Source organism: Podarcis vaucheri, assembly GCF_965113315.1.
Source record: "Podarcis vaucheri genome assembly, chromosome: 6".
In the NCBI taxonomy this organism is placed as follows: Eukaryota; Metazoa; Chordata; class Lepidosauria; order Squamata; family Lacertidae; genus Podarcis; species Podarcis vaucheri.
Genome location: NC_138764.1, coordinates 41,335,810 through 41,347,230, shown reverse-complemented (window position 1 = coordinate 41,347,230; position 11,421 = coordinate 41,335,810). Strand labels below are relative to the sequence as shown.

The window sequence follows — 11,421 nt, the reverse complement described above, 5'->3', positions numbered from 1 at the left end:
ACTTATATTGTTGTTCTGTCCTTATATATTTGCAGGGAAGGCCTGAATTTTCTGAAGTGGTCTCCAAATTAGAAGAGTGTCTGTGCAATATTGAGGTAATGGCAGAACGTGTCACAGTTGGTAAGCAACATGAATGCATAGTTATGAGCGAGTGTGATGATGGCTGGGCTGGTTGCTCACAGAAGGAACTGCAGAAATATTGCAAGATATGGTGCCTGGCATTCTCAAGCTGATGCGCTCCGCTGCGATCTTAGCTATGAAATAGGAAGGAGATGCAGGAAACAAATGCCATTTAAATAGTGAAGGAACAGAGACATCACACCATAAAAAATAGAGCCTAAGGTTAGAAGTCCTCATTCGTCTCCATTCATAGAAACAAGCAATGAGAGACAAAGGTGGCATGGGGGAAACATCATTGGTCCCAGGGTATGAACCGAAGGCACACAAGGTGTGGGTCTGGACAGTGCCTGGATAAAGGGCAGCTGGGGAACCACATGAACTCAGGCTAGGGTTCCATGATGGAAGAAAATTGGGCTATATATGTATAAATAAATACAATTCCCATACTGTGCACAATCTTATATATTTTTGTTCCCACGCCTGCTATTTAACTTCCCCTCCCCCAGCCCCTCCCCTGTCATCCACCCACCACTGAAATTTCATGTAATATCTAATTCAGCCCTTGGCATTAGGCAGCTTTGTATGTGAAATTTTCAGTGTGCACTTCACGTGCTACAATGTCTACCTTTGGCTCCCTGGAGAAAACGGTTGGTTGTCTGTTTCCCATTTTGCCATTAAGAGAAACAACTCAGAAAACAGGTATCTTGAACCATGTGTCACTTGTCTTGCAGCATCTCTAAACCAGAGCAACCAGCTCTTATCAATGATGTCACAAAATGGGTCAAACTACCACCCTTGAACTACTTACTTTAGTTTTGCGTTTTCTTCTTCTAAACTTTACAAACTGAAATGGTGCAAAGGGTAAATGTCTGCATTGATGTTATAGGGTTATTGGCAATTAGGACATGCAAGAAAAGTTTTGCAAGAGCTGAGCCTCCAGATCATACCAAAGGTCCTTGCTAAATGGGCTTACTCAACATAATGTGATTAGCAGAAGTTAATTAGCACAAGCAAGATCAAGTTTGCCTGCTTACAAGGGCTTACAGTCTAGCATTTGGGTTTAGCATACAACATCCTAATGCCTTTGCTTTCAGCATATTTTTTCAGATCAGAATGTGTATGAACCCGAATATTACTGAACTAGTTTTATTAGCTTTCATGAGGAGCCTCAGACCATGTGGCTGATGGCTATACAATGGCCACAGGTCATCCTATGTGATCTAGGGCTTTTCACTTCACCTTAGTGGCACGGGGTATACTGCAGCAACCTCCATGCCACTCACCATTAAGAAACAAGTTCTGAAGCATCCTTGAAATCCTGTCCTGGTGCTATCTAATGCCAAATGCAAGGAATTACATTCTGAACTTGAGAGGGTCTCCTCCCACAAGAACATTAATGTGGCATTGTGTATTATTTCAAAATGTGGTAAGCCAACCCTGCTCATTTTGCATAACGGATCCTTTGACCTTTACACCAAAGTCCTGCCCCGAGTACACCACTGGTTTGGGTAATAATAATAATAATAATAATAATTTTATTTATATCCCCCCCCCTCCCCAGCCGAAGCCGGGCTCAGAGCGGCTAACATCAAATGTATAACACATTAACATAAAATCAGACAATCAATTAAAATACATCCTCAAATCAGATCAGGACCAGAATAAAATCCAATCAGATGGCAACCCACAGATTAGGGTTGGGGACCTTAAATGCTCACCAAGGACTGTGGTTAAAGAAAAATCATGCTCAAAGGTTCACTGCTCTCCAATGCTCTAGGTTTTCACATGTCCAAGGCCTGTACCCTGCAGTTTAAAAACAAATTCTGGGGCTTCTTCCTTCCAATCCCTTCCTTTCTTTGAGCCCTGTGGCTTCACCCCTCAGAAAAGGTAAATTTCACAGTGTTGAAGGGAGAAAATACCAGATCAAGTATTTTCTAAAGCAATCAGCTGAGTCAGTGGAACTTAACTTCAGTCTATGGCTAAAAAAAATATCCCAGTCCTTTTGGCTTTCAACCGAGAGGATAGCTGATGAAATAGATGACATGCTTGATCTTGGCAACCAGGGCTGCGCATGTGGGGAAAGTTCCCCATTTCCTTCCCCCTCCTATCAAAGTATATCACCACTCTTGAGCCAAAGGGTCAGAGCAGTGACTCCCGTCATCTATTTCATTTTTCAAGCTCCAGCTGCAGCATGATACATTATGTGTAGGTGGAAGTGCCTCTAAGAAAGTGTGTGTGTACATGTGTGTTTTGTTTTATAGACAGCCTGAAGCAGTATATCACAAGTAACTGTGCTATCTCAGAGGAGACCTAGCTAGCTCCTGTGATACATAGTCAGCAGTTTATATGAGATTAAATCTGGGGTGTGAGCCCATGTAAGCTTCAGAAAGAAGAGCAATACTTAGCTGGCTAAAACACATCGCGTCCATCATCAGAGCAACAGAGTGGTGAAGTTTGAAGGAGCAAGTGCTGTCATAAAGGGAGGCTAACATTTTAGGATCTTTGTTGGCCACATGAAATAAGATGTGAAGATACTCTCTGGGCTTGTTCAAACCAGAACAAACTGTTGATTTGCACCTGCCTGTCTCCTCATTAATGTAAGAAAACCTTCTAGAAGTTGTTGAACTAAAACTCCCACCATCCCTGAACATTGCCTATGCTATCTGGGGCTGATGGGAGCTGGAATAACTCCTTAGGGTCCAAGGAGCAACGTTTGTCACGTGGCACAGCTGTGGTGGGTCCGGGGAGGCTGCCATCTTCCAGTGTGGTTGGAGGATAGTTGAAGGGTCTCTCTTTGGCCAACAGCATATACATGCGAGAGTACATGTTCAGTCCCCTGAACAGAAAACATAACAGAATGCTTTGTACAGGCGACAATGATTAGCATCCTCTTGGCAACAATTTCTGAAACCTAACATGTTGAGAGCAGTAGAAATAGCTGGGGACTGGAGCAAAGTTACTTGTGAGATACTGCATATGGTGAGTTCTCCTGCTGTCAGCTTTTCTGGCAAGATTTCACAGTTCTCATAAGTGGGTATTGACAGTGTTCTCTCTGTTAATTCCAGCTGATGTCACCAGCCTCTAGCAACAGCAGTGGTTCTCTTTCTCCTTCCTCTTCCTCGGATTGCCTGGTTGCTCGAGGATGCCCTGGGCGCAGCCATGTTGCTGCTTTACGAAGCCGTTTTGAGCTGGAATATGCCTTGAATGCAAGAACTTATGCTGTCTGGTCACAAAGGTAAGAATGCAAATGGAAGGAAGGAAGGAAGGAAGGAAGGAAGGAAGGATCCTTCCTTGACCCATGGGGTTCTAAGAGTTGCCTGGTACTTAAATAATCGGCTGTTTGGACAACTACTAGCACCTAGTAGAAATGTCACCTGAAAGCAACACAGAAAGAAAACTAGTCTCTTTATTTCTTGGAGGAGACAAAACACAATCTGTGTGCTTCAGCATCTTAAGTGTCACTCTGGCAACACAATCTACAACAGCACTAGAAAAATGTGTAGTTGATTATTTCCCAAACTTAGTTTTAAAAGTGCTGGTAAAATGGTTTGCAAGGTTTTCAGAAGTATAACTGATCTTTTTTGGGGGGAGCCCCAAAGTGTTGGACCCGAAAAACAGTTTAGTGAAGAATGAGCATGTTTAGTAGGCACCAAGTGCTGGCGACGTATTAGAGGGAAGGAAAAGAAAACCAGGGGAAATGGAATGGAGTGGCAGGAAACCCAAATAGCAGTTCTCCATACAAATATCAGTACTCCACACTCCTTTGGTTAAATGTTCCACTTGCACCCTTCCAATGCTCACCAGTTAAAAGAAAGATCAACAAGAGTGAGCTGGAAACAAGCAGGTTATGGAAATGTCAGAAGGATCTTATACCACATTCCTCTTTTGTGCTGCAGCATATAATAGATTTGCATGAAAAGAATGAGCGAGTGACACATTTAGGTTACACTATAGATACCCAAGAGGGCGAGAAAAGTAGTTATCACAGCAGCCTCCCTGCTACTGTAATTTAATGTTCATCTCAGTGCGCCACCCAAGCTCATTAGCTTGCTGAAATGGGTTCCTGTATAACCCAAAGGGTTACAGAACAGTTTCCCCCCTCAAATTCTGTGCAATACAAATTAACTAACTCCAGTCCTATAAATAGAACATTAAAAGAGTCGCCCAGAGGCAAAATGTAAAGTAAAATGAAGATGGTTTCTGCAGATTCAGTGTTTTTTTCAATTATACAACACACTGGGATGATTAATGACCTAGCTTTCTAATGACAATAGTTTCTTGAGGCTTTAATTTTTTTAAACATACAAATTGAGAGAGGGATTCTGCGCTATGTGCTAACATCCATTGCAGTGCACTTTTTCCACACCCTCCACCCCCGTTTTAGCTACCCAAAGTAGCAAGGTACACACACGTCTACTTTTGCCTTCTCACCCACACACAAAGTTAAGGAGGCATGAAATTACCTGCTCAATGCTCGCCTTGTAAATGCAGTCCTTTCTGTTCATAACGCTACAGTGTTCCAAAGAATGCTGTGGGAACTTAAGCTGGGGGTGAAAGCTTGGGTCAGAATCTAGAGAGAGAGCAGCTTTTGGTGTGTGCAAGACCCTTCAGCATGCACATAATGGCAGCTAGTGACCATTGGGAAGGCAGAGAGGCCAAGAGCTAATGACAGGTGGAGCCAATGCATTTCAGGATTCGCACACCCAGATTTGCACACCCAGGTTTCTCAACCTCCAACAATTCTTCCTGTAGTCATAGGCTGCTTTTGGTCTAAATGTCCCCTCTTCACACTAGTCTCCCAGTCTCAGAATGACTGGGCCTAGCAAGTTGTAGTATTCCCTCCCCACAGAGGTGCGCCTGGCATCTTCATTATGCAGTTCCTGCTGCAGGCAGAAGAAACACCTCTGACACATGAGATATACAGGCAATTCCCCATTTGCACAGGCTGTGTGTATTCTGAGTCATTGTGCGCGTCAGCAGTCAAACGCCAGCCCATTCCACCCCCTTCCAGGACCGAAAACTATGTGTGCGTCGGCAGTTGTGTGTCAATCAGGCATGTTCAGAATGGTCCCACCCTATTCTTGCCACTGTCAATTGTTTTAAACTGTATTTTAATACTGTATTTGTCAGAGCTGCTACCAGGTCCCAGCTCACATAGGACCACGCCACACAGCGTCCACTTTAAAAGAGTCTTTATTGAGTTACAGGTTTCATTTCCGAACTGCAGCGTGCAGCTCTACACCTTCTGCTCTAGGTCGGCGAAGACCCGTCTGAGTCCCCGCCTCTTGCACACCAGCTTAATACCCTAGCCTTGCTCCACCTCCTTCGCCTCTCCCGACGTCTCTGGGTCCTTCTGCCCCCCTGGGCCTCCTCCCTTCTACTCTCCTCTGACGCTGACCCCCCTGATCCTTCTGCCTCCTTGCGGCGGGCTTTAGGACCTGGCTCACTCTCCGGGCTGCTTACTGCTCCAGCTTCCGCTGCATTTGAACTTGGCGCGCGCGCCCAACTCTCTACTTTCCTCTTAACCGTTGCCTCGCTCTCTGAGGAGGGCGTGACCACCCCTGACTCGTGCCCTCCCTCCTGCTGACAGCCTCCGGAACCCGATGCCTGGCTACCTTCCTCCCTGCTGCTCTCAGTCTTGAGCGTGGGTCCCGACTTCCAGCTGCTGCCGCCCTCAGTTATGAGCGTGGGTCCCGACTTCCAGCTGCTGCTCTCTGAATCTCCTCTGTTCCCTTCCTCCTGGGGTGTCCCCCCGGATCCCCCCCTTGCTCTGCTCACTGGGGCTCCCTTTTGGGAGTCCTCTGACTCACTGCTTAGGCTTGGAGATCTCGGGTCGTCATCATCACTCATTCTCCCTTCGGCTTCCTCCCCCTCGCTCTCTGTTTCCACCCTTCTCTGCGTCTCTGCTTCTGAACCCCTGACATCCATCCCCCCCTCGAAGCCCCCCCTTCCCCCCTCCCCGCTGTCAGGTGTGGGTGCTGGGCGCTCCATCATCATGGGAGGGAATGCTGGATACAGGTCGCTCCCCGTGGGTGGCCGCCAACTGAAGACCTCCGAGTCTTCCCCCTCGCGGTCGTCGACGTTGACTTGTTGCTCTTCCATCTCTGTACCGCCGTGCTCGAACCCGAGGTCCTCCCCGAACACGTCCATGTCAGTCTCTGCGTCGGTCGCTCGACCTGGCATCTCCAGCCACTTCCTGCGCCATCGCTCCTCTGGTCGATCGTCCCACCAATACGAGTTGCCTGATGCCGAACCTGCCGGTGAACCTTCTGGGGAACGGGTGCTCCGTGCGGGTTCCCCTTCTGAGTCGAATCCATGGAACGTGCTGGAAGAAAGTGTGGGTGTGAACAACCAGTCGTCGAAGAAGCTCGCTGGCATGGGTTTGTGTGGGAAGAGGGCATGAAACTCGTCCTTGAGCAGGGGTTCCTCCAAAGCGTAGTCTGGTACCCAGCTATTGGCGCTGGCCCGGGTGCCCTCTCTGGCTAAGAGGTATTCGACTCCCTCTTCCCCCCATCTGGAGTCCAAAATCTCCGTGACCTCGTTGATGTGGTCCTGGTGCTTCACCTCCCGCGTCTCCGTCTGTTCCCGGAGCGGACTTGGCGCCGTCCCTGGCTCCTGGAACCTGTGAGGTGCCTTGTAGGGAGTGAGCACCGACCTGTGGAACACCGGATGCATTCTGGAACCTTCCGGCAGCGCCAGTCGGAAGGCTACCGGGTTGATCTGCGCTTCGACTTGGTACGGACCGATCTGCTTGTGCCCCAACTTCTTCTTGGCAAGCGACCTGGTCGGCACTGCGTGGGCTGCCAACCAGACCCAGTCTCCCACTTGGATCACTTCGCCAACCCGCCTGTGCTTGTCAGCTTGCACCTTGTAGGCGTGCTTAGCTAGCTCCAGCTGCCGTCTGAGTTGATCGTGGACCGCCTGCAGCTCTGACGCGAACGCGTCCGCCGTCTGTGGTTCTCCTTCCCCCACTCTCTCCAGTCCCGGGAAGGTTCTGGGATTCCTCCCATTGTTGGCAAAGAACGGCGTCACTCCTGTGGACACGTGCTTCGTGTTGTTGTAAGCGAACTCGGCTAGCGGCAGGTAATCCACCCACGTCGCAGGCTGTTGATTGGCATAGCATCTCAGGTACTGCTGCATGATGGCATTGACCCTCTCTGCTTGCCCGTTGGTCTGCGGGTGTCTTGCTGATGCCAGATTGACCTTGACATTTAGAAAACCCATCAGCTTCTGCCAGAAAGACGAGATGAACTGGCGTCCGCGGTCGGACAGGATAGACCGTGGCAGGCCATGCACTTTGAACACGTGATCTATGAACAGTTTGGCGGTTTGTTCCGCCGTGGCCACCTTCGCACACGGAATGAAATGTGCCATCTTGGTGAACAAGTCCACCACCACTAGCACAGCTGTCTTGCCTCTCGAGTTGGGTAAATCCGTCACAAAGTCCAGGGCCACCCTCTCCCACGGTTCAAACGGTGTTTGCAGCGGTTCTAACAGTCCCGCCGGTGGTCTGTGTACCGGCTTGGCCCTCTGGCAGGTGTCGCACCTCGCGACGTAGTCCGCGACCTCTCCTCTCAGCCTGGGCCACCAGAAGTCTCTCGCGACTAATTCCATCGTTTTCTCTGTGCCAAAGTGACCGGCCGTGGGTGCGTCGTGCAACTGTTGCAGTACCTTGGCGCGAAGGTCGTCTCCTGGTACATAGACAGCCCCTTTGCGTAGGAGCAAGCCGTCCCGCACCTGGAACTCGTCCGTGGTAGCCGTGCCTCTGAGCAGTTCCGCCATCTTCTCTTGCGCGAATGAGTCGTCCCGCAATGCACGTCGCACCGCATCCAGGTCTACTGTAGCTGAGGCACACGCCCACGCCGTCGGTGCGAAGATGTGCATGGCCGCCGCTGGCGTCACCTCTTCTAGGTATTGCGGTTTTCGGGACAGTGCATCCGCCATGATGTTGGTGTCGCCTGGGACGTACTCTATTCGGAAATTGAAGTCAGCAAAGAACTCCGCCCAACGTATCTGCCTCTGGTTCAGGAACTGAGCCGTGCGCCAGTGCTCCAGATTCTTGTGGTCCGTGCAGACCTGCACCGTGTGCTTGGCGCCGATTAGGAAGTGCCTCCACGCCTTGAAAGCTGCATGAATGGCCAGCAACTCCCTGTCCCAGATGGTGTAGTTCTGCTCCGACTTGCTGAGCTTTCTGGAGTAGAACGCTCCCGGCCGCCACACCCCCTGCGGGTCTCGCTGCAGCAGGACAGCTCCCACGGCTCTGTCTGACGCGTCTGTCTCTACCCTCAACGGTTTACTGGGGTCGATATGCAGCAGTTGCTTCTCCGATGCGAAGAGATGCTTGAGCGCTTGAAAGGACTGTTCCGCCTGCTCCGTCCAGATGAATTTCTTTTTTTTGGAGCTGAGCGTGTCCGTAATTGCTGCCGTCTGCATCGCGAACCCCTTGATAAACTTGCGATAGAAGTTGGCGAAGCCGACAAACCGCTGGACCTCCTTCCGGTTGCGCGGGCTTTTCCAATCCAATACCGCACGAACCTTGGTGCTGTCCATGGCTATCCCCTTGTCCGACAACTTGTATCCCAGGAAATCCACCTCCGTCGTGTCGAACTGGCACTTCTCCAGCTTGGCGTACAGTCTATGTTGTTGCAACCTGCTGAGCACCTCCCTCACGTCTCGGTCGTGAGCTTGCTGCGAGTCAGAGAAAATCAGGATGTCATCCAGGAAGCAGACGCATGTCTTGTAGAGGAGTCCCTCCAACACGTGATGCATAAAAGCTTGAAAACAGTGAGAGCCATTTTGTAATCCAAAGGGCATAACTCTGTATTCGTAGGTGCCCAGCGGTGTGAACATGGCCGTCTTCCACTCATCGCCCTCCCGCATGCGGATGAGATTGTACGCCCCTCGCAGGTCCAACTTGGTGAACACGCGTCCCTTGCGCACCGTCGCGAGGAGGTCGTCAATCCTGGGCATGGGGTAATCAGACGGTTTGGTCATCTGGTTCAAAAGGCGGTAGTCCACAACTAGTCTTTTTTGGGGCGTGTCTTTCTTTTTCACGAAGAAAACGGGACTGCCCCCCACTGCCTTGGACTCTCTGATGAAGCCACGCTCCAGATTATGCTCGATGAACTGTTTGAGTTCCTGCATTTCATCTTCAGACATGGAGTATAGCCGCCCCTTCGGCAGCGTCGCCCCCGGTAGGAGGTCAATCTTGCAGTCATATGGCCGGTGAGGGGGTAGCTTGTCCGCCTCCTTCTCGCAGAAGACCTCCAAAAAGCTCGCGTATTTGTGGGGGACCGCTTGCAACGTTCCCAACTGCAGTTGTGATTCCTCCTCCTCTCCCTCCCGTCGGGGCAGGATGCAGTGTTCTGCGCAATAAGAGGAGCCGAAGATCAGTTGTCTCTGGTACCAAGCCAGTGTCGGACTGTGCCTGTCCAGCCAACTCATGCCCAACACAATGGGCGTGTCCGACAGTTGGGTGACATTAAAACTGATGACTTCCCTGTGGTTGCCAAGGCGCATCACCATCGGTGGCGTCTGCTTCACCACCTGCCCCCCTAGCAACTCTCTGCCATCCACTGTGACGACTTGCAGGGGCAGAGTGGCAGGCAATAGCTGTATAGCGTGCTGCTCCACAAAGCTCTGCGCTATAAAGTCTGCGTTGCTTCCAGAATCCACAGAAAGCGGCACTTCGATAGTGACGCCGTCGGGTAGCTGGAGAGATGCTGTGAGCTGCACTACTGGTTTGGGTGGGAGGGGATCCGTGGGTTGCAAGATTGCTGGGGACTGCTTCACAGATGCGTCTGGCTGGGCCCCAGTGCCTCCGTCTCCAGCCAGACATCGTCGTTTCCCTGCTGTGGTTCTCCTTGCTGCGTTGCTGCAGTCACCATTGCTGAGGCTGCAGTGTGCTTGTGGAGCCTCCGGGGACACTCCTTCGCCAAATGGCCTGGATCCTCGCAGATGTAACACTTCCTGTTCCCTCTAGGAGGCTTCGCTTTCACTGCTGCCGGTGCTAGGGCTCTGGCTGCTGACTGAGCCCTTGCACCTCCAACCTCCATCGGTTCCCCTCCCCCTCCTGGCGGAGGTGTGGATTGCGCACGCGCTGCTTCCCTCGGAACGAAAGAGAAACTTCTCGCTGCTTCGCGCCCTCCACGTCCTTCATCTCTGCACCATGGACGTTCTTCCAGCCTCACCCCCACAGTCAGCGCCCTTTGGACCACCTCCTGCGTGCTTCGGGGCCTCTCCCCCCTTGCAATTTCATCCTTAACCGCTGAACTTAGACCCTCCCAGAAGAGGTCTCTGACAGGGGGCGAATCCCGATCCCATTCTAAAGCACTGACCAGCGCAAAAAATCGGGCGTGATACTGCCGGACGCTCGCCCTCCCTTGTTTTAGTCCATGAATCTCCCGTCTGGCAAGATCCACATCAATAGTAGACAAAAAACACGCATCCATCGCTTTGATAAAGGCATCTGCATTCTGAAGCGCCGGATCTTTATCCCTCCACAAATTGCGCAGCCAGGCTTTGGCATCCCCATGCAAATGGGACAATATGAACCCCACCTTCTCTTCCTCATCTCTAAAGTCTTTTGCCAGCAGTTGCAGTGCGCACATTACGTCTGCTCTAAAATTAGGGTACTGTTGCAAAGTCCCATCGAAGTGAGCCACAAGCCCTCCTGCTCTCCGTGCCAATCCCACGCCCTCCGGTCTGGGTCCCGGTTGCCCTTGCTTAACAAGCATTTCAAACCTGGCGTGTAGGTCTCTGTAGGCGGCTGTAGTCTCCTCCTCCCGTTTCTTGGAAGCCAATACCTCTGAGGACAACTGGGTCACTGCCTCTTGCAGCGCGGAGATCCTCTGTTCTTCCGTCATCTTGCTAACCTTTGTGAGCTCGCTTACAGACACCCCTCTTCCTCCCCTAGCGGCTTCTGCTCCCGCTGCGAGGTTTCAGGTTTCTGAAGCTTTAAATGAGACGGGTCTTACTGTCAGAGCTGCTACCAGGTCCCAGCTCACATAGGACCACGCCACACAGCGTCCACTTTAAAAGAGTCTTTATTGAGTTACAGGTTTCATTTCCGAACTGCAGCGTGCAGCTCTACACCTTCTGCCCTAGGTCGGCGAAGACCCGTCTGAGTCCCCGCCTCTTGCACACCAGCTTAATACCCTAGCCTTGCTCCACCTCCTTCGCCTCTCCCTACGTCTCTGGGTCCTTCTGCCCCCCTGGGCCTCCTCCCTTCTACTCTCCTCTGACGCTGACCCCCCTGATCCTTCTGCCTCCTTGCGGCGGGCTTTAGGACCTGGCTCACTC

General features: G+C 51.1%; 1 protein-coding gene across 1 annotated transcript in view; it reads left to right on the top strand.

Moving 5' to 3' along the window:
- The window catches only part of LOC309534827 (serine/threonine-protein kinase TNNI3K), a 159,426-nt gene that overhangs the window by 135,457 nt on the left and 12,548 nt on the right, over positions 1-11,421 (top strand). The window contains exons 23-24 of the mRNA XM_082227248.1: positions 36-95; positions 3,186-3,355. Coding sequence (XP_082083374.1) covers positions 36-95; positions 3,186-3,355 — 230 coding nt within the window. The remainder of the gene's footprint in view (positions 1-35; positions 96-3,185; positions 3,356-11,421) is intronic.